The sequence below is a fragment of the Brachionichthys hirsutus genome, chromosome 22 (assembly GCF_040956055.1).
Source record: "Brachionichthys hirsutus isolate HB-005 chromosome 22, CSIRO-AGI_Bhir_v1, whole genome shotgun sequence".
Taxonomy (NCBI): Eukaryota; Metazoa; Chordata; class Actinopteri; order Lophiiformes; family Brachionichthyidae; genus Brachionichthys; species Brachionichthys hirsutus.
The window spans coordinates 6,279,514-6,301,006 of record NC_090918.1 but is presented as its reverse complement, the minus strand read 5'-3'; the positions used below and the strand labels follow the sequence as shown (position 1 = coordinate 6,301,006).

At 46.7% G+C, this 21,493-nt stretch overlaps 1 protein-coding gene across 1 annotated transcript; it reads left to right on the top strand.

The window, feature by feature from the left end:
- The first annotated feature begins 1,146 nt into the window (after nt 1-1,146).
- Nucleotides 1,147-20,588, top strand: gsap (gamma-secretase activating protein). The gene is made up of 32 exons (XM_068755356.1): nt 1,147-1,234; nt 1,771-1,841; nt 2,616-2,672; nt 2,769-2,838; nt 3,018-3,065; nt 3,179-3,267; nt 3,478-3,532; nt 3,624-3,673; nt 3,758-3,868; nt 3,958-4,014; nt 4,121-4,167; nt 4,288-4,379; nt 4,828-4,905; nt 4,991-5,077; nt 5,235-5,327; nt 5,421-5,589; nt 5,935-6,025; nt 10,551-10,620; nt 11,173-11,252; nt 11,451-11,528; nt 11,658-11,780; nt 11,860-11,915; nt 12,873-12,904; nt 13,975-14,036; nt 14,905-15,000; nt 17,374-17,444; nt 17,573-17,667; nt 17,979-18,098; nt 19,012-19,073; nt 19,941-20,045; nt 20,253-20,349; nt 20,473-20,588. Exons 1-32 carry the CDS (start codon nt 1,147-1,149, stop codon nt 20,571-20,573), a joined length of 2,601 nt encoding a protein of 866 aa, XP_068611457.1. The 3' UTR covers nt 20,574-20,588.
- The last annotated feature ends 905 nt before the right edge of the window (nt 20,589-21,493 follow it).

The following is a 21,493-nucleotide window of genomic DNA, read 5'->3' as shown; positions in this document are numbered from 1 at the left end:
ACAGGCTGTGGCACAACCTCAGCGTTCTGCGGGAAGGGGAAGAAGTCAGCATGGGGGGCTTGGAATTCCTACCCCGAGGTCACCCAGGCCTTCAACAACATGGCGGCAAATCCGCACACTCGCGTGACCGTAGATGGACCAACACTTTCGACTTCTGGAGCGCTACACCGTCGTCCTTTATGACAAAACAAACTAGAAAAAGACAATCAGAGATTGCAGACCCTCGCCTCCAATAGACTATTCAATCATGTGAGACAGTAAACAGGGCTTCCGGATCGGAGGGGCCAAACCTGCGCTAGCTTGCTGCTCTAGAACGGGGAAAGATACAACTACAACTGTAACATATATGAAACTAGAATGAACTATGAGTGTGCACCACAAATGTGAAGTCTCTAGCTCCAAAATTGAGGTCAGGATGGACTCCTGAAAAATGACGATCTTAGCACAAAAATTAGCTCTCAGATCCGGATTGTGATCCGGATCCGGCTGAAATTAGTCATGGTTATAGACCTTTAAGGAGTACTTATGTGTGATTTTATTCAGATCCATACCGCCATGCGTTTTGAAGAAATTGAGAAAAATGTCAAAAATCCTTAAAAAAAATTTTTGGACACCAATCTTTTGAATCATAGATTTGACACCAAGGCGCTTAAGTAGTTCTATCTCCACCAGCCTACAAACAGATAAGAAAATTGGTTTTGTAAGAGCAGTCATCAATCATCAGATATGATCGATGACTCACCGTATTGACAAAAAACAGAGAAGTTATCAGCGAGCCAAAATTTAGACCCACCGGTTCAAACATTCAGCGGCGCGGCGAGGAATTCTACCCCGACTGGAGTGACGCTTTCCTCGTCCAATAGAAGCGGACTTCCAGGTGCGAGGTGGGAGGAGCCAGCCAGTGGGACACGTGACATTCTCCTCACGTCAATCACGTTTCGGAAGGTCAGAAGAGGGAAGTTCGATGCTCATGGGGGTTGTTTATGTAAGGTCGTAAATTCCCCAAGTCAGCGTGAACGTCACATGACGCTGCGTCAGGCAGCAGGTGCCGCTCGCGTCCGGTCGCGAACACGCAACGAAGAATTCCCACAGCGCAGATTCTGAGTTAAAAGCCTTTAAAAGGGTGTTTAAGTCTCTAAAGTCCACATGATTAAGTTAAAGCCGGAGTTTGACCTGCAGAGAGATGCGGTTTCGGACATCGTTAGAAAGGAGGCGTCGCTTTGCGGAGCGTCAGGTGAGGCGTTCAGGTCCTTACGGTGCTTATGCGGTTTCTTTCTTCTTCTACTCTTATGTGAAGCTTTAACTCGAATTTTTTTGCAAGCCATCCGAGCAAAAAATTAATTAGATGTTCTGTAAGTATAAGACAACAAAGCCAGTCGTTTAACTTTCGATTGGAAGATTGAAAACTTTAACTCCCTGCCTTCGTGTCGTGAAATTGCGGATAGATGACCAGTAGATGGCGCTCTATGTACTCAATATTATTTACCTGACGCGCAAAGGCTTCTGAAAGATGGAGCGGCTTTAAAAATATATAAATTGCAGGAAAGGCTCGAAATATGAATTTATATCTGCGTTATCTCATGAATAAACACTATAAATATCCACAGATGTTTAATATTTGAACACTGGAAGGAAAAATATGCATTAAATATAGAAGACTGAATGCAGATATTTCTTTTGCAGAGTCCTTCCAAATTATTCACTGACACATCTGAGCTCTTGAAATAATAGACTAAATCCTCATTGCACACATAACGGCTGTGTCTGCAGAATACTCTGGAGCCGTGGACGCTCGGATCCTAAACTTTGAGAGGGATGGGGGCATCCTTTTCTCCTGGAAGGTAAATCCGCAGTGACAGCACTGCATACTAAATGTTTCTTATGCAGATTATGCTCATCAAGAGAGTGTAATTATTCTAATCCTTTTTTAGCTCGGGGCATTTTCTGGTTTTTAGATGTGTAACAACCTGCACTCGCCTCACTTATTGTCATCGTGTTGTATTTTCTTCTTTTTTTTTTACATTGGACACATCATTATTTCACAACAAACAATGCTTTTCTTTGCATTTCCGCCAGGAACCATAACTGATTTAATGAGCCATTCGCAGTTTCACTGTACCATGTGTACTTAGACTGTATCTTACAGTTATCGTGTTATAACTAAGCTATAACTAACTATAACTATCACATTGAAGTTAAATGCAGAGACTTCTTTGGCAAGTCTGCGTATTCAGTATCTGTGCAAACTGTGGAACCCTTATGAGAATTGAAAATACATTTCCGTGTGTAGAAACATGCCTCTCTGCGCAGCATAAATCTTTAATAACAGACCCACACAAAGTCTGTGTGCTTAGGAAGTTAAAGAGAGCGTCGCAGCTTGAGAAGATAATATCATCTTTTTTTATTAATGCAGGGTTTTGTGGTTTTATGCATGCCTTGAGTGGCTTTTTTTAAAGTAGCTTTTATTTTAAATCCTTCGCTGTGGTCAGGTTGCTCGCCAAGGTCAGCCAAGGGCGATGCAAAGGTCAAGCGCGACGTCTCCAATGGGAGAAAACCTGGATTGAGATTATGCATCGGTTGCCACACACCGTAATGATCTTATTCTCGTCCGATAGGGAGCCACAGATGCCACCCGGATTGGAAAATACGACCCTAAAACCAAGCAGAACAAGGTATCGCGCGCTTAGGTTTTTGCGTCGCAGACTTTCGCTGTTGTGCGTATGCTTGTGTGTTCGTGCACGCTCATTTCTGTGTCTTCTCTCCAACAGCTCTTGTACACGTTTGATAAGCAAGTGTGCATCAGCAGCTGCTCCATCAACGCGGAGGAGACGCTGTTAGGTGAGCCTCTGTGAGGTTATTGACGATACGCGGCGCCAATACCGACCCCCTGATCGGTTCAATCAAGTGTAGCGCTTGTTTTGCGAGTAGGGCGCCGTTTGGGTGCGTCGGTGCCAACGTGCCGTTAAAGCCTCATTTAGAGGTGGCAATGAAATGCCCATGCCGATCCTCTCTTTCAGCTGTCAGCCTGGCACAAAACACCGAAGGAAAGGAGCGCCTCAAGCCACGTAACGTCCACCGTCTCCTCCTGCCCAAGCACAATATCAGCTTGTTTCGGCTTCCTGAAGTATAGGAAATGAAAGCAAGTATACTTGCTTTCATTTCCTATGTTTTTCTGCAGTATCTAAATTCCTAACTCTCCTGATCGAGATCCATCCCATAAACAACACTAAAGTCCTCAAGGCCGTGGACTGCAGGGTCAAAGTGCAGGTAGAGTTGACGTGTTGTCTTTTTTTTTTTTGGACAGGTTTCACCGATGAAAGTTCCGGCCGTGCGATTTGTTTTCCCTCCGTCTTTCTTTTCGGGATGTTTGAAACACGACGGGAATGTTTGTGCCCCACGTTCCACATATGACGCCAGTGAAATGTAAACCGGTAAACACGCGTGTGCTGCATCATCTTCTGTTGCCGTCGGACACAGTTCCTCGGGAGAGCGGCGCCGGAGAGCCATCTGCTGCTGCTGACGGAGGAAGGATGTAAGACTGCTTCTTTTAACGATGGAAAAATGGAATCCTCTGCAGAAACCCATTCCATTCCGTGCCGTGATCCCGCTCCTGTGCGTTTCAGACGTCGACCTCTATCGCGTTCCGCTGACGAAGCAGGAGGGCTACAGAGTGGTAAGTTGGGCTCTACTTCAGCCAGCTCCTTTTCCTATTGAGTGCAAAGTTAGGATTGGTGATGCGAATGTTTGCGGGAACCAGGTGATGGCGAGCCCCGAGCGTTTGTGCGGGACGGCTCAGAGGGTGGTGGAGGACTTCTGCTGGATCCAGTGGGACGGAGCAACGCAGAGACTCTACTATCTCACCATTAACGTAAGACACACGGCAGCGTGGGAGGACCCCGGGTCCGAGAGCGCGGGACGGTTCTCTTCGCTGAATTACCAAAGTTCTCCCACTCGCAGGATAAAGTCCTGCTTCGATGCGTTCAGTTTTACCTCAAGCACAACTCTGAAACTGCGGTGAGTCATCGCGCAATTCGCTAAATCATTCTGCACAGTCGGTCACAATTACAACGTGACTTGCTAATAACGCAGGAAGCGCCTGCTTTGTGTTCCCGACCCACAGCTGGAGCTCCCGCTCGAACTGCCTGCTAATCCGTTCCCAACTGTCAAGTAAGGCGACAATTACGAGCTCAGAATGAACGATACACCTCCAGTTAAAGCCCCCCCCCCCCCATATAAGGACTTCCTGTTCATAGCTAACGGTTTGTGCACGTTTCGCGTCCACGACAGGTTTGTGAATCTGGGTTTCGACCATTATCGGCAGAAAACGGCGGCGGATGAGGAGGAGCCCATCAGGATGCAAGTGTTCACAGACAGAATGGGTAACGCAGCCTTTCACGCATTCCCTGCACGCGTGCGGACGCACACGCACAGCGTCAGGATCCTAGAGGCCATGACTAATTCCATGTATTCTCTCTCTCCGTGTGTTCTGCTTCCCCCTTTATGCCAAAAAAAAAAAAAAAAAAAAAAGAAAGTAAGTTCATTTTTGAAAGTTTGCCTCGGAGCCCCTGGGACCGGAAAATCAAGACCGCGGGGCCTTTTTTACAAAACAATTTCAGAATCTCTGTGATTATGCGTTAAATTCTAATCTCACGTGATCGGGTCGTATTCCAGTTAACATTTCAATCAATCTTTGATGACTCTTCTCTTTCTGCATGAAATCAATGATCTGCTCCTCCCCAGTTACTTTTTCATCTAAAATGTTCACCATTTGTTTCACCGATTTGCTTCCTCATTGATTAGCCTGAATATATTTTTGCTGCTCTCCAGGAAGCATGTGCCTGTGCACCAGCCAACCTCTTCTAGACGCACAAGAGCTGATCTACACTCTTGTTTTGGTCCATAAAGGCGCGTATAACTGCACATCCCCTTCTCATGCCTCTTTTCTCCTCGCACCGGGAAGCCAGGATTTTAAATTTCTCTGTGCCTGCAGACTGCAGCAAGGCCTTCAGGGTATATCTGGGTGGCGACATGTCAGCGCAGAAAGCGGCACAGCTCCATCCCGCCTTCATCCCCATAGGTCATTGCACACAGACATAAACTCTACCGGTGTATGACCTTTGCGTGCACGGCAGAAACGCAGGCGTGCAAATACAAATGAGCGTTTGTGTCCTCTTGCAGGATAATGAATGCAAACATCTACCCTGACACAGATTCCGTGTTATTCCTGCATGCAGGATACTACATCCTGGTGTATCTGCGGGGTCGCTTCCTCCATTGCATCAACACCAGACAGCAGGAGACGCTCTGCCACTCCCTCTTTCTCTCAGGTGAGACGAGGTGTACAAATCGCGAGGAGGCGGGCTACGAATGGGTTCCATTTTTACTTCCCGCTCCGTTTCTACTTGTCAACCTGCCGGAAGGTCGAGAGACGGACCTGGACCTGCAGTGCCAGTCAGCTGACGTGACGGTGATTCACGACGAGGAGGAGTCCAGCACTAGGCTGTTGGACCTGGCCACAGGGAGGCTCCTCACGGTTGAGCTTAGCCCCGACTGCCTGCTGCAGATGCTGCGACCAAGCGCTCCCCCGAGGTGAGCGTGATTCCGAACACTGTGGGAATGAAGGGTTTCTTTGTAGCCGGCATTTGGACGCAATGGAGCAGAGAAGTAGACGGTGCAAAATGAAGAGCAATTCAAAAGTTATTTTTGTCTGCATGCACTTGCAGATTCCCTTTAAAATTAATAACGGCGTTAACTTGAATCCCAGCCAATGGGTGCATTGTATTCAACCACGCTCAGCGGCAGACGCCTCTTTCTAAATAGCACATACATCACTCTTGGCTGTCTGCCTGCACATTATACTCTTGTGCCCCTCTTTTTTTCTATTTGCTTATGTGTGTATAAAAGTACATTAGTCACATGTCACCTCCATCCAAGGTGTCCCAGAAGCCCGCCGGAGGCTCAGCGGCTGGCCGCCCTCCACTGCCTCCTGGTCTATATGGGAAATGACCCGAACCTGGAGCTGCAGGTACAAATGAAAACAGGGAGGGCAGGATTATTATTTATAGCAAGATTTTGTGACAATGCTCACATCATGCAACTTTATTTCTTCCTCAAAAGGAAGATAAAACACAACATCTGGGCCCGCAGAAGGAAACATTTCCTCTTTTTTTTTACAGTCGAATGTTTGGAAACTCTTTTAATTCAATGTCTTTTTTTCATTTGTAATATTTTCTGCCTTTGGGGCCAAGCTGATGGCAGCAAAAAATAAATAAATACATGCATAAATAAATACTAATGTATTTTAATTTATTTATTTAGTTGTAATTTATCGGCGATACAATAATCTGTGAAACTGCGTTTTCGAAGTGACAGATTCGAACTAAAAAAACCAAAATGCTGTTAGGTCAACCAAAAAGTTCAAAGGCAACAAAGAGCTTAGTGCTTTCCTTTGATCTTGGGAGGCTTTAAACTTTAAAGCTTTGAAGTTTAAAGCAAGCCCCTGCTTTGATCTCGGTTATAAAAGTAGGTGCTTCGTGATGCGAGATTGAAATCTACAACAAATGACTACCGTGAAAGATACGACGAACAAGGACCTTCAAATTGAACCACAGCTCCAGACTAAGACCCATTGGCCCTCTGACAACCGCCTCTTTAGACAACTGAGGGAGATAGCTGCAGAGAAGCAGGAGCTGGAGTTGAAGCTGAAACAGGAAAGATTGGACAACCAGATGGCCAACAACAAGCTCATCAGACAAGAGCAACGGCACACAGAGACTCTGGAAAGGCTGCAGGTGGCCAAGAGAGCAGAGTTTCAGAGATTCAGCAAAGGGATCGCTAAACTACGTGCTGCTCTGAAATCATCGGACGATGATTACTCCCAGCTCCAGAACGAGAGATGCGCTCTCTTAAGAGAGGTAGAGAAGGCGAAACGTTTTAACATCGAGCTGCAGGCGGCCAAGCAAGCAGACTCTGAGAGGTTCAGCACAGGTATCGCTAACCTCCGTGCTGCTCTGAAATCATCGGACAATGATTCCTCCAAGCTCCAGAAGGAGAAACGCTCTCTCTTAAAAGAGGTAGAGAAGGCGAAACGTATTAACATCGACCTGCAGGCGGCCAAGCAAGCAGAGTCTGAGAGGTCTAGCACAGAGATCGCTAACCTCCATGCTGCTCTGAAATCATTGGACGATAATTGTGTCCAGCTCCAGAACGAGAGATGCAGTCTCTTAAAAGAGGTAGAGAAGGCTAACGTTTGCCACAAAGAAGCGATTGCAAAGCAGGAGGTGGAGGTGGCCGTCGCCAAGGCAGCGCTGCAGGAGCTCCGGCTTTGCTTGAAGGAGAGTCGCAGGAACAAGCGCACCTAAATAAAGGAGGCTGTGGAAAAGCTGCAGGCGGCCAAGCAAGCAGTTTGAGTGGTTCCCTTCATCGATCGCTAGCCTCAGTGTTGCTCTGAAATTATCGGACGATGATTGTGTCCCAGCTCCAGAAGGAGAAACTTTTGCTTTGACTCAAAGCGAGTTTGAACTTTAATGTAAAACAGTGGAATTGGAGTTCCTCTAGTCCTGCAACGTCTGACTCAAATGGTCTTTTAGGTGATTATTTTATTTCTTTAACTACTACAAAGCCTCACGAGATTCAAACTAGAAAATTATGCAATGAGCGGCTAAGTTTAGCAATAAGCTAATTCACCTACAATGCGAAATTCAGCCTTTATAGAATATGAGACAAACTAAACTGGTTTGAACTGTGGTTCAAACCAGTTCCTACCCCGAGGTCACCCAGGCCTTCAACAACATGGCAGCGAATCCGCACACTCCCGTGACCATAGATGACCAACACTTTCAACTTCTGGAGCACTACACAGTCGTCCTTTACATCCTCATTGAGTTTAGTTTGGACAAAATGCAGGCAGTCGACAGGAAAGCCCCCCCCCCCCCCCCAGGAGATTATGCGACAAACCAGTGGACACGTTTGACGTCTGTCTCCTGTGTGCTTCTATTTCCCCTCTAGGTTATTGAATGGCTGTGTGACAACGTGAATGCCTTTGAATCTTTTGATCAGATCCAGTTTATTGTCGGTCAGTCGCATAATCTCCTGGGGGGGGGGGGGGGGCTTTCCTGTCGACTGCCTACATTTTGTCCAAACTAAACTCAATGAGGATGTAAGGCTCTTAGAGTTCTGAATCAGAGGATGGATATCGCTTTAACTGCTGCAGCAGGGAATCCTGTGTTGGTGGAACGTGTTCCATCGTTCTGTTCTCCCGGCAGAACAACTCCCTTCTTGCTTCATTGACCAGATTCCCATCACTTGTTTTGTCGTAAAGGGCGACTGTGTAGCGCTCCAGAAGTCGAAAGTGTTGGTCGTCTATGGTCACGGGAGTGTGTGGATTCCCTGCCATGTTGTTGAAGGCCTGGGTGACCTCGGGGCTGTAGTCACCCGAACTCTGTAAGGCCTAATCGATAATTTTTATGTTTTTTTTGGTCACCAATTTTTTGAATCACAGATTTGACACAAGGTGCTTAAGTAGTTCTATCTCCTCCAGCCTACAAAAAGATAAGAGAATTGATTTTGTAAGAGCAGTCATCAATCATCAGACGCGATTGATGACTCACCATAATGACAAACAAGAGAGAAGTTATCAGCGAGCCAAAATTTACACACATTTACCTATTGATCACTGTGACAGAGAGACAGAGGTGGCGACAGCAGAGAGAGGGCAGCAAAAAAGAACTAAATACATGCATAAATAAAAACTAATGTATTTTAACTTATTTATTTAGTTGTAATTTATCGGTGATACAATAATCTGTGAAACTGCGTTTTTGAAGTGACAGATTCGAACAAAACAAAATGCTGTTAGATCAACCAAAAAGTTCAAAGGCAACAGGAGCTGAGTGCTTTCCCTTGATCTTGGGAGGCTTTAAAGTTTAAAGCTTTAAAGTTCAAAGCTTTAAAGTTTAAAGCAAGCCCCTGCTTTGATCTCGGTTATAAAAGTAAGTACTTCGTGATGCAGATAGTCATTTGTTGTAGAAACCTACAACAAATGACTACAGTGAAAGATACGACGAACAAGAACTGTCAAATTGAACCACAGCTTCAGACTGAGACCCAGCGGCCCTCTGACAGCCGCCTCTTTAGACAACTGAGGGAGATGGCTGCAGAGAAGCTGGAGCTGGAGTTGAAGCTGAGACGGGAAAGATTGGACAACCAGATGGCCAACGACAAGCTCAAGCTCACTCTGGAAAGCCTAAGGACGGCAGAGAGCTCTCTCTTAAAAGAGGTAGAGAAGGCAAAAAGTCTTAACATCAAGCTGCAGGCGGCCAAGCAAGCAGAGTCTGAGAGGTTCAGCACAGAGATCGCTAACCTCCGTGCTGCTCTGAAATCATTGGACGATGATTGTGTCCAGCTCCAGAACGAGAGATGCGGTCTCTTAAAAGAGGTAGAGAAGGCCAACGTTTGCCACAAAGAAGCGATTGCAAAGCAGGAGGTGGAGATGGCCGTCGCCAAGGCAGCGCTGCAGGAGCTCCGGCTTCGCTTGAAGGAGAGTTGGGAGACGACGCAGGAACAAGAGTACCTCAATAAGCAGGCTGTGGAAAAGCTGCGGGCGGACAAGCAAACAGACTTTGAGGCGTTCAGTGCAGCGATCGCTAGCCTCTGTGTTGCTCTGAAATTATCGGATGACGATTGTGTCCAGCTCAAGAAGGAGAAACTCGCTCTCTTAAAAGAGGCGGAGATGGCCAAAGTTCACCACAAAAAAGAGATGGCGATGACCGTCACCAAGGACGCTCCGAAGAAGCTCCTGCTTCACCTGGGTCCGGAACGGGAGGAAGAGCTCACCATGCCTTATCAAATGGAGGACTCTGGAACCTCCAGTGAGGCTGAGCTCCATGGAGAACAGGAGGAGACCAGTGTGAGGAAGGATCTTGGGAGCCAGATCCCGAAAAGTCATAAGAAGTGGTACCAAAAATGGCTGCAGATCAAAGGGAATAGAAAGTGATTGCCTCTGCAAGATAATATTTTCATGTCTGAAGTTTAAAATGGGCCGGTCGGCGACCTCCGGCCAATAAACATTTTGACAAATCAGTTGAGAGAAAAAACACATTGAGGGGCATCCCTTAATGTGTGACCCCCCCCCCCCCCCCCCCCCCCCCCAAAAAAAACAGATATGCTGCTGGGTAAATGATGTAAAAAAAAAAAAAAAAAAAGAGGGACAGATTTTTTGGGGGGATAGGGCAAAGCACCGACTGTGACTCACACTATTAGTAAGTACACTTAAATAAAGGTGCTCCAACTGTGCTGATATTTCCCGAGTTCTTTCTTGAGAGGTGATTGTGATTCCACCGGCTTCATTAGTGCAGCAAGGACTCGAAAAATGGACGCCTCGCATACGTTTTTTTTTTTTGCATTCTGACTAATAATTAGGTGATTGTTATTTCATTTCTTTAACTACTACAAAGCCTCACTGAGATTCAAACTAGAAAATTATGCAATGAGCGGCAAAGTTTAGCAATAAGATAAAATCTGTCTCCTGTGTGCTTCTATTTCCCCTCCAGGTTATTGAATGGCTGTGTGACAACATGAACGCCTTTGAATCTTTTGATCAGATCCAGGAGTTTATTCTCGGTCAGTCTCATAATATAATTTCCCGGCGGGGGGGGGGGTATCTCCTCTCGCCTTTCCTGTCGACTGCTTACATTTTGTCCAAACGAAACTCAATGAAGGATGTAAGGCTCTTAGAGTTCTGGATCGGAGGATGCACATTTGTCATTTTCAGACATTTGATATTTAGCGGGACAATTTGAAGTCAGGTTGGATGCTTTTTTTCATAATTTTTTGATAGGAAATAAAGTCTCTGGGATTTGGACATCCTGCTTGGACAGTTTAATGTCTGGGAAATGATAGCTTTCCACGTTTTGTTCTTTTTTACATTTTCTTCAGTTAAAAACAGAGGATCTTGCATGAGATCTGATACGAGGAAAAATACTTGGTATTTGGTATAGCTTTCTTATCGATTTTGCAGCCACAAGTCCACTGGAATATGTTTTGCGGAGATAATCAAATCAAGTAATGGCATTCATATAAAATTTACGAGCTGCACATCGGTTTGAAACGTCTCATTTGTGGCCTACGTTGTCATTTTAAAAATGCGACTGGGCTCTTTCTCTTTTGTCTCAGCCTCGCTGTACAGAATAAGCTATGAGAAGTCTCTCTGCCTGGATAAAGTCCTGCCTCACTCAGCTGTGTTTGAAAAGAAGGTATCACGCGCGCACACACACACACACACACACACCACACACACTTCCTTCCACCTGCGTTCAGCCATAGGCAAATAAACAAGCAGCCATATACCGTATATGGATGTGAATGCAAAAGAGGACATGCTTGCAGTTCTATTTCTTTCTGGCGTGCACGTAACTCGCTGAGACTTCAATGCATCTTTTGTACTCGGGAAGGCATCGGCGTGTCTTCTGGAGATCCCTGGCGTGTCGTGCACCACTGAGCCGCATACTGAACCATTGTTCAAAGGAAAGGTAGGTTTATTGCACTGAGCAGCTTTGTGTTTTTTGCCTACCCGTGTACAATTCAGATGCAACTATCCTCAATTCTTTCGAGGCAATGTCCTTGTGTTGTTGGGTGTGTGTGTGTGTGTGTGTGTGTAGGCCAGAAGTCCTCAGGGTTTCTGGTCAGAGCTGCAGTGGAACACGGAGAGGACGATATACCTGAACGCCGTTCCCAACCCCAGATACAGAACCTCACACATCCAAGCCGACTGGGATAAACTGGTGAGAGTGGATTAAGCTAATTGATGCCAGTAGTATTTCCAGCACGCCCATGACGGTTCGTGCTCCCCCCCCCCCCCAGAGGTCTGAGAAGGCACCATCCTGGCTCTTGCAACACGTGGAGGAGAACGCAAAGAAGTAGGTCTGCCCTCCACTGGAGCTTTGTTTAGAATGAGGACATTAGTTCAGACACAGTCCCTGAAGGGGGCAGAGGAGGCACGACTGAGGCAAATAATAACAATACGTTAGACGGTAATGGCGCATTTGTTGTGGACTATTTTCAGCTGTGGATTAATACTAATAAAGCTCTGAGGCACAGAGGAATGAACTGCAGGTTACGCGGTTCTTCTTCTTTACGCGAAGCTTCGGAGGAGGGGTTGCGCTCGCATTTGCAACTATGTTCAATGTGATTTGGCTGTCAAACTCAGACTAATTCTGAGGTAGAATTATTTGACAAATGAACTGTAACACAGGAAAAATATATTATGCAAAACGTCATCAGATTGCTTTGTGTCTCGCAGCCAAATACAAACTCATTTATTCATTCTCAAGACCCGTTGGGAACCTTGATGAATATTTGCTTCCACACAAGGCATCGTGAATACAAATGTGCAGCAGAGTTGTGGAAGGCAAGACAGTTCCGATTCGATTACCGGAGTAAAATAAAAAAGAGCAGAGATGTCTGGTCGTGATTAGAGCGCTCACCGCTGGCTTCGGAGGCTCGGCTCGCTTTGGGATGGAACCGTCTTTCACTTTTGGCTTCCTTCCACTGCTGCTTTCTCTGATGATGTGCATGAATCACCTGTTACCAGGCTGCAAGCATGGAAATATCTATGAATTAAAATATCGTACGCGCTTTGCTGATGTAATATTTCCCTGAATTAAGCACAACATTGTGCGGCGGAGATCAAACCAAAAAAAGCCTCCGGTTCATAATCAGCTGTTCCCCAGGACGAACTCTGGCACCTTCTCGCAATGTCTATTTCTGCTGTTGACTGCACGCGGGCGGCTTAGAATGAGAGTAAGACTCTTATTCTAATGCAGGCTGGAGGGATTGTTTTTTTTTTCCACACAAAGCTTTTCTTATTTTTGCAGAGTTCTATCAATGGTGGACACCTGGCGTCTCGGTAAGACGACAAAAGCGCACTGGACGCATTGCATTCATAAATCTCATAGATGCAACGCAACACAACACAACACACACACAAGGAGTGTAAGCATCACGGAGGCGGAGCCTATGTGGAGCTAAAAACTGCAGGAATGGATGATTACATTTTTGTTGATGATCCAGAAGAGATTCCGGATCAATGAAATATTTGGTAGCGCTGCAGTCAATGGAGCGTCAAAACATTTGTTCCTCAATAGCTCGGTTGATTATTGACCGATGTTTATGGAATTTGACACACTCATGTAGGGTGGGGGTCTCGATCTCACCACCGAATTTCTTCATGAAAACAACATGAAAATTTCAAGCAGGTATCGCATTTATCTTTGTGGTATGTTAGCATGTAGCCAGAATTTAGCAAAGTGCTTGAGTTGATTGTAAAGTCAAGTAACAAAAGTTATTCCAGCTGATTCTGAAGGGAACATGAATGGGTGTGTCAATTTTGGGGGGGAGAATCGATGGAGCATAAACTGATCAGTCAACCAGGATCGTTAGGATTCAACGTCCGAGAACAATGAATATTGATAAACCATTCCAAAATCAATATCAAACTAGATTTTAATGCATTTAAGAAATAAATAAAAGCAAGGAACCAGTGCAGAGGACAAGGCTATAACCCCCCCCCCTCACCTCATGCCTTCCTGTTCAGAATCAGCCACTTGTCTAAAACGTGTAAATCTAAAACCGTAGATAACTTTGAACTGCAGGCCCGCCGTGAATCTGGCACCGCCCGTCTGCTCGCCGTGCCCCGTGAACACTATTTATATCGGCAGCGTATTTTACTGTAACATCAAAGAGCCAGCTTCGGTGTTTAAAGAAAATACGGTGGGTGCTTTAGCATGCAGGCACGCAATAATTCATCCGCACTTTATGGAGTTGGAGCAGGATTCACCTTTTGAATAGCAGACGAAAAAAATAATCTATATCATACATGCAGACTCTCTCTCTCTCTCTCTCTCTCACACACACAGCAGGATGCATCAGCCGTCTCTTTTTATCTACAAGTTCTCACCGTTTCCCGGTCTCCTCCAGATAAGAAGCTGGTGCCACTGTTCCAGGAGGAGGACTACCAACAGAGGGCGCTCATCGGTCTGGTGAGAGAGAGCGAGAACAGGAAGCGTCTTGTTCAATGCTGCTAAAGCATAACCTGCTAAAAAAAAATAAAAAAATCCAATTGCTATTACTTTTATTGATTCTATTTAAAATTTCAGTGTCGCAGTTATCAAATATTACATTGCAGCTTATGTACAAATAAATGTCTGTTGCTCATGCTAGACTAGGCTAATGCATGCTAACACGACGGCATGCACAGAGCCCTCGCTTTCCTACACACTTTGCATAAAGCAGCTTTAAAATTAATCTCTTAAAAGAGAGAGTGTGAGATCTGGTGATGAATCGCCATGACAACACAATATTTCAAAGAGTGTCAAATCCTTCAACTGTCTCTAAAAAATCAAAGTGTGGGGAGCTGAAACTAAAACAGTCAAACACATCAGCCACAGCTTTTATCGTCGCCTTTGAGATAAAGTTCCCGCTTTGATATCCCATAAAGGATGAAGATGAGGTGGCGAGATGCTACCGGCGCTCTCTCTCTCTTTATTCCCATTCAATAATTGTTTTTTTTTTTTACCCCTTCTTCCATTTCCCTTCCTCCTCTCCACAAAGCATGTCACGTCATTCTGTCAAAGTTACACCGCCTTTATTCCTGAGCTCATTTCCAACCCTCATGTTTGTAGATCTCCTCTCCTGTCCTTCCTCTGTTCTCTCGTCTCCGTGGTCAAATCAATTTTTGGAGACATTGGTCGGGGGGGAGGGGGAAACTTTCGAGGTGAACTCAATTTGACCCGGCAAAGCACAGGCAAAGAATGCTAAAAACACACAAGCACGCACACTCCCGTGCACACTTCCGTGCACACCGAGATTATAACCAGCACGGGTTTTCTTTTCTTCTTGCATTCGCAGACAGTTGACAAGCTACGCGAGCATCTCAACAGGCACCTGCCTCGACTGGGGAAAAAGAAGATTGATTTGCTGGTTGTCAACTATGTCGCCAAATTGGTTGGTGCAATGCATATGTGTGTGTGTGCGTGTGTGTGTGCGTGTGTGTGTTTTACCCCTGCATCCCAGTAGCATCTAGAACAATGGTGCCAAACGCCGTACCGTCCCAGGCCACCTGGTCGTAAACGTGAGACGAGAAAATTCGTCTTTTTGTATCGACTGTTCCGGATTAAGGGTCCACATCTGGTTCTGGTTTTAAACCAGATGCCCCCCCCCCTGCCCCGCTTTACCCTTATTCTTTGCTCACCTTGGCGGCTAACGTTAGCATCCTGAGCTTTAAAATGCATTCCTCTCACCAGGTGAGAGCAAACAGGTGTGTGTCCAATTAAGCTGATTCGGATGTTTTGCTCAGCTGCCTATTTCTTGCTGCTCAACGAGGCACTAGGATGCATTCGCTGCACGAATAGCAGATTCTCCAGCTCCTAGGATGGCTTTCCCAGATTTGCATTCTGCGCGAGCTCTCGATGTGCCGCGTGAAATGAGGCTCGATCCTGCCACAGACCTTTGGCAGATGCTCTTGAGGCACTCGGTTCTGTAAAGTAAGTCTTTACTATTCCCGGGAGGTAAAATGTCTCCCCAGCTAGGAGCCCCGCTGAAAGTGGACACACACACACACACACACACACACACACAGCGTATACCAATGCAGCAGCGTTAAATCCGGCCGAGGGTAAAGCAGGACAGAAAGCAGGATGCAGTTTGGGGACCTTTGTGTCGTTGCAAATGCAAAGAGATCCTCCCCGTTCTCAGAGGATCGGCGCCGAGGGAGGATCCAGCCAACCTGCGACTTTAACCTCAAAAATCATGGAGAACACTGTGAAAGAAATTCCCCTGGAGCCGGACTTATTGAAACAAAGTCACTCAGAAGGACCTATTAGGATCCTTCAGGGACTTTTTCACCAAAGGGACAGCCGAGCCACTCGAGCTGAGTCGCGCTGTAGGAACTCAGGGCGGTGCCGTTTCACATAAAGAACATCTCGCCCCCGCGTCAGAGCTTGTTGAGACTAATAGCCGCGTCGAGACGGGGGGGAAGTTGGGCTGAAATATATCACAAGCGCTGAAGAGCCGGAGAACCTCTGCCATGATGCAGCCCGTTATCGTCACGGTTACTTATTTCCTCCGCCCCTGTTGCTCGCAGACAAACGAGGAGCGTTCCTCCCTTCTCACAATGTCAGAGTGAGGAACGGCCCGCTAATAGCTAAAATATGAATCATTTAAGGCACAAATAAAAAAAAGCTAATGCAACGGAGTGAAATAGCTTGAAATCCTTTTTAATTATGCGTAAAAGTTATTCTATACCCAAGGTTATTAAAAGTCTGACTCAACAGGGAGCCCCCGCTGAGTAAACCCAGTCTCTCTGTCGTGCCGGGGCTCATTAAGACGAACCGCTGACTCCAGAGTTCGCTCTAATAGTAAGTCACACAGGGAGGAATCCGCGGCTTTAAATCACTTGTTTTGTGCGGATTTATTTTTTTGTTTTTTTACAGATCCACAGAGGCCCAGATTACATCAGCAAGCAGCACAACATGTGTCATTTAGATAGGAAAGCAATTCAACTTGAATCACTCGCTTTCATTGTTTTAAGAATAACTTTAAAGTACATTAAACAGTCAATTTAGAATGTTAAGATTGATTCAGACAGTTTCGCAGTGAGATCGGGCATTCCTGTTCAAGCCTGTAAACAATGAATAAACACAAAAAGACATAATGTAAAAAAATATATATATATAGCAAAGAATTGGTGTATTGGGAATAATCAAAATTGATTTACAATTAAAATATAACGTTTTTTTCTTCTTCTTATCATCATGCCGTTTTTCATGAAAGTCTAAAAATGAAACTGCGGGGAAAAAGTCAAATTTGTTATTCCATTTGTCCTGTCCGTTACGCAAAGTGATGCTAATTGGAATTCCCACCCTGAGGTCAGCGGAGGACGCCGCTGCCGGGGGTTTTGCGGAGGGCATCCCACTGGTGTTCAGGATGTGAGTGGGGCTGATCTTCTTCCTGTTATTCCACAGTGCAGATTTGTGTCTGCGTGTCCCAGCGTGCGGCAGGAAAGCTCTGCGAGCGTCAGGTGAATCGGAATGATCCCGGATGCTGACACATGCGTGGTGTAACGATGCCGGCCGGGTGGGAGCGTGTGCTTCTGGAAATGAAAATGGGAAGTGGGGTGAAAAAGAGGGAAGTGATGATAAAAAAAAAAAGAGAAGAATTTCCACTAAGAAAATGTCATGGAAGCAGAAATGTCTAAATCTCACATTTTTCAGGCGTGCCGAACGGCCGAACGGGAATGGTTGTGTCGTGTAGGATTCCCGGGGAGGTTGTGACTCCTTTCCGGAGCGCTAACGGTTGCGTGTTTGTGTTTGTGTTTAGCTGGAGCTCATCAGGCACATGCTGGAGTCAGTCTGGCTGAAGCACAAACTCGACCCGTGGGTTTTCTGCCTGTGAGTAGCCTCTCCCCGCCGTGTGTGTGTGTGTGTGTGCGTGTTTAAGGTCATGCAATGCAAACTGTAGGTGACCCCACTTCACATTCTCATCCAAATATTTCTGTTTGTGTGTATCCGTGTTCCAGCACGCAGCGGGCCAGTCCAGCCGAGTGGTCCGTGCTTCACTTCACGCTTCGGATCCTGGAAGCTATGAAGGGTCTCTGTTTGCCCCTCCCACCGGGTACCGTCCACACAAACACAAACACACACACACACACACACACACATATGAATGTTCACAAAACTTGCCGGGCGGCAGAACGTACAGCAGGGAAGGAGCCATTCCATTTCGGAGTCGATCCAGAGCCTGGGGTTCATGTAGCACGCGTTAGCATTTAGCTCAAAGCTCTTCCAGCGCTCACACGACTGCCAGCATGGCTGGAGAGTCTGAATGCGTGCTCACACCGAATGACTGCGAGCGCCACGTGCACACGGCTGCAGAAATGGAGATTGGGCTTACCGAAGCTTTAAATAGACGCTTCTCTTGTCCAGGTTTTCACACGCTGTCGGCGGCGTTGGCTCTCCGCTGCCTTCCCCATCACACTTTCTTGCAGTATGTCGACCACGGAGTCCTGCAGCTCACTGAAACCTTCGTGTCCAGGCTCATGACAGGTGGGAATCGCACGCACAAAAGCCTCACGGAGACACAGTAAAAGGTTTTTGCATGAAAAAAACACACGTACTTTTATGCTATTGGCCCCTCTGGGGAGGATCCGTCTGGATTGCGTCCCAGGAAAAGTTACCAAGTTTGGTACAGCCCAGCCTGCAAACCCCGGACATCCCAACTCCGCCCGTCAGCTATTTAGTGCAGCGTCATTAGCCCGGATTTTCATTAGCGTACGGCAAATTAAAACTCCGATCCGATGCTGCTGCATGAGCAATGTGGGGATCGCACCTCTAAGCATGGCTGCTAACTTCTGCTAGAGCTGAGGAACGTCTCGACGGTATAGGCGCTAACGAGGTGCAGCAGCTGCAGTCATGGCGCTAATAGTTTGGGACGTATACGGGAGGAAAGTTTTATGAAAGGAGTTTAATAATCTGGGACGAGCTCCCGAGTTCATCGTCTGCTCACCCACATTTTGGGAAGTCGCTGTAGGTGGTTTTTGTGCTCCGTCTAACGATGCACCCGGAGACAGGCTGGATTCCCGGGACACTCTTGATGAATTACATCTCCGAGAACCTTGTTTTTTTTGGCGGGGGGGGGGGGGGGGGGGTTGGAGCACCTTGGCGGCGCCGGGTCAAAGTATCTCAGCGGCTGTCAGCTGGGTTTCCTTTTTTTTTTTTTGAGAACTGATAAAGGGAAGCGTCCCCTTCTAATGCTTTGCATCGGGGGAAATGCAAATCGAAAGAATCGGTTCTGGAGTTCAAATGAATTTCTCATGTCTGCAAAAGGGAATTCTGAGCAATTAGCTTCGACGTGCAACAAAGGGAAAGCGCGGCTTGGCCTTCCGTGTCCTCCCGTGCGAGATTTTTCTTCAGAAGAGTCGTTATCCACCCGTCTCTTCCTTTCCTCTTCGTCTTTCAGATTTGGACAATGGCGGCACCGACGAGAGACTGAAGTTCTGCATACTTAAGAGACTCCCTGAGGTACCTCTGCGGCGCGTTCCAGCGTGTGTGTGGTCAAAGCGAGGGGTTTTTACGCAGTAGTTTAAATGAGTTTGAAACATAGAGGAACCCATTCAGCCCTCGCTAGTCGCCGTCAGCCATCCGAATGATGGCGTGGTGAGCGTCCAAGAGTTGAGCTTGGAGCTGAACTATACAGGAAGTAAGACGATGCATGAGGCTATTATAATACCATCCGTTAGTGAGAGAAGGGGGGGGGGGGGGTGTTTTGATCTTTTCTCGAATGGTTCTCTCCCCAAACTTCCCATTCTGGTCCAATTAAAGAGTTATTTTAGGCCTCCTCTCCCTCTAGGCCCCCTCCAGCCAATCACAAAGCACTCTGGTGTGTGTCGTAGGTACCGACTCCGAGTGTGTCCCTAACTCTCGTGTCAATTCCACGTGTTCCTGTGTGTACAGGATGTTTCTACCTGTGTGTGTGTGTATGTGTATGTGTGTGTGTTTCATCCACATTGTGATCAGAGGAATGTCGAGTGTTTTGTGTTCCTGCTCCGCTTCCTGCCCGTCAGACTTTTAGTCGGATAAATCTGGCAGGCAGGAGCGATTTAGCAGGTACACACACACACACACACACACACATGATTCCAGAGACAGAGGAAGTAGGAGATCTGAACACACAACAGTCTGTGATGCATCCTAGTAAACCTTTATGTTAGAGATCAGGCCAGTTAAAAAGCAAGTGTTTGTTAAGAGGTGAAAACAAAAAACAGATTGGATCACACCGGAAAAGTGGAATCGAGATAAAAAGATTCTGAAACAATTTGTGGAGCCATTTAAAACAAAATCAAGCATTACCTGCAAAACGTTTGTTTTTGTTGGTGTTCGTTTGCGCAGCCTTTGGGGCGCAGGATCTGCCTCATGTGGGATCATCCCGTCAGTTCGGCCTCCATCTCCAGAGATTATGTCAAGTCACTGCTGGAGAAGCGCATCAAAAGCAAGGTAACAACACACACGCCGAGTCACACGTCGGAGTCGGGGTCAGTCCACTTCCTGTGTTCGTGCAATGCTCCATAAGAATATAACAGCCAACTTTAACCATTAAAGGAAACGAGCCGTTTCAGGATTAGCTGCAGATTTCGTTTTGACTGCATATTCCGGAACAATCGCACAATTAAGTTCCTGTTTCTGCCTTTCCTTCCTCCTCAGGGATTTACGTTCGCCGACAGAGACAAGCCAGGCTTCACCACCGACTTTCTTCCTCTGAGCTACCTGGCAAAAAAACTCTCTGATATCGAGGATCGAGGTAGCGTGTGTGTGTGTGAGAGTGTGTGTCTGGTTTTGAAGGATTACGACAGAATGTGTGTGTCTATGCGGTCGAAGCAAAACAAGAGGAGCGAGGAGGAAAATGTCTTCCTTGTTTTCGCAGCTCCGAACCCTTTTGAGGAGCAGGAGAACGTGGACGCCAGGTTCGTGGAGGAGACGGCGCTGAAGCAGACGAGGATCCTGCTGGGCTATGAGGAGAAATGAGGGGTTAGAGAGGGATGCTGGGGGGGGGGGCAGCAGTCATCATCGACTGGGCCGCGAGGCGAGGCTGGAGGGAGAGAAGTGAAAGATGAATTGCGAGATTGAGAGGCGGAGCCCTCAAACAACCGCTTGACGACGAACGAGGCCGAAAGCAAGATGGATGGAAGTAAATAGATGTGAGAAAGGGGGGGGGGGGGGGGGGGTAAAATAAGAAGTGATGCAAGAGGGACAGCAGAAGCTAAAACAAAAGTACCTCCCGCCAGGCGACACAGTTGGATCATTTAATTCAATTTGGGAAGACCGGTTTTCCGTACTGAGTGGAGATCAATAGCTGTTAGCAGCCTTCCATTTGGGACTCGCATTTCCGCCGCAGCAACGACGTCTCCGATTTGATCCGGACCAAAAGATCTCGTCATCCACGAGCAGGCCGGATGTCGGGCGTCATCGGACGTTCCAAAAGGAACAGACTTCAAAGTCCGTTATGCCTCAGAAGAAGATCTGGATCTGAAAAAAAAAAGGGAAAGGCCGCCGCGACTCATTTCTTCCTGGAGGTCTGGCATGAATCTGCCCTTTTGCCCTCCATCATGACTGATCTCGGGAAGAAAGGTTCTGCGTAAATAAAGATATTTTATTTGAAGTTTAATTTGTGTTCTGCCTTTTCTTTTCTTTTCTCACCGCCATACTTTTGAGAAATGCTTTCGGGCGACAGACGCTTCGCTCGCCAACGACTTTCTCTTGAACGCTGAAAATATTTAAAGCCGGTTTCACGGCGGGGGCCTTCGAGGTAAATTAGGAAATGATCTCGACTGGCAAAGTCGCACAAATCGGATCGTAAGAGTCCTTGGAAGGGAGGAAGTGGATTCTTAGATTCTGGACTACAAGTCGTGTGAGTCACGCTAACAAAGAGCACATCCGTCATGCAT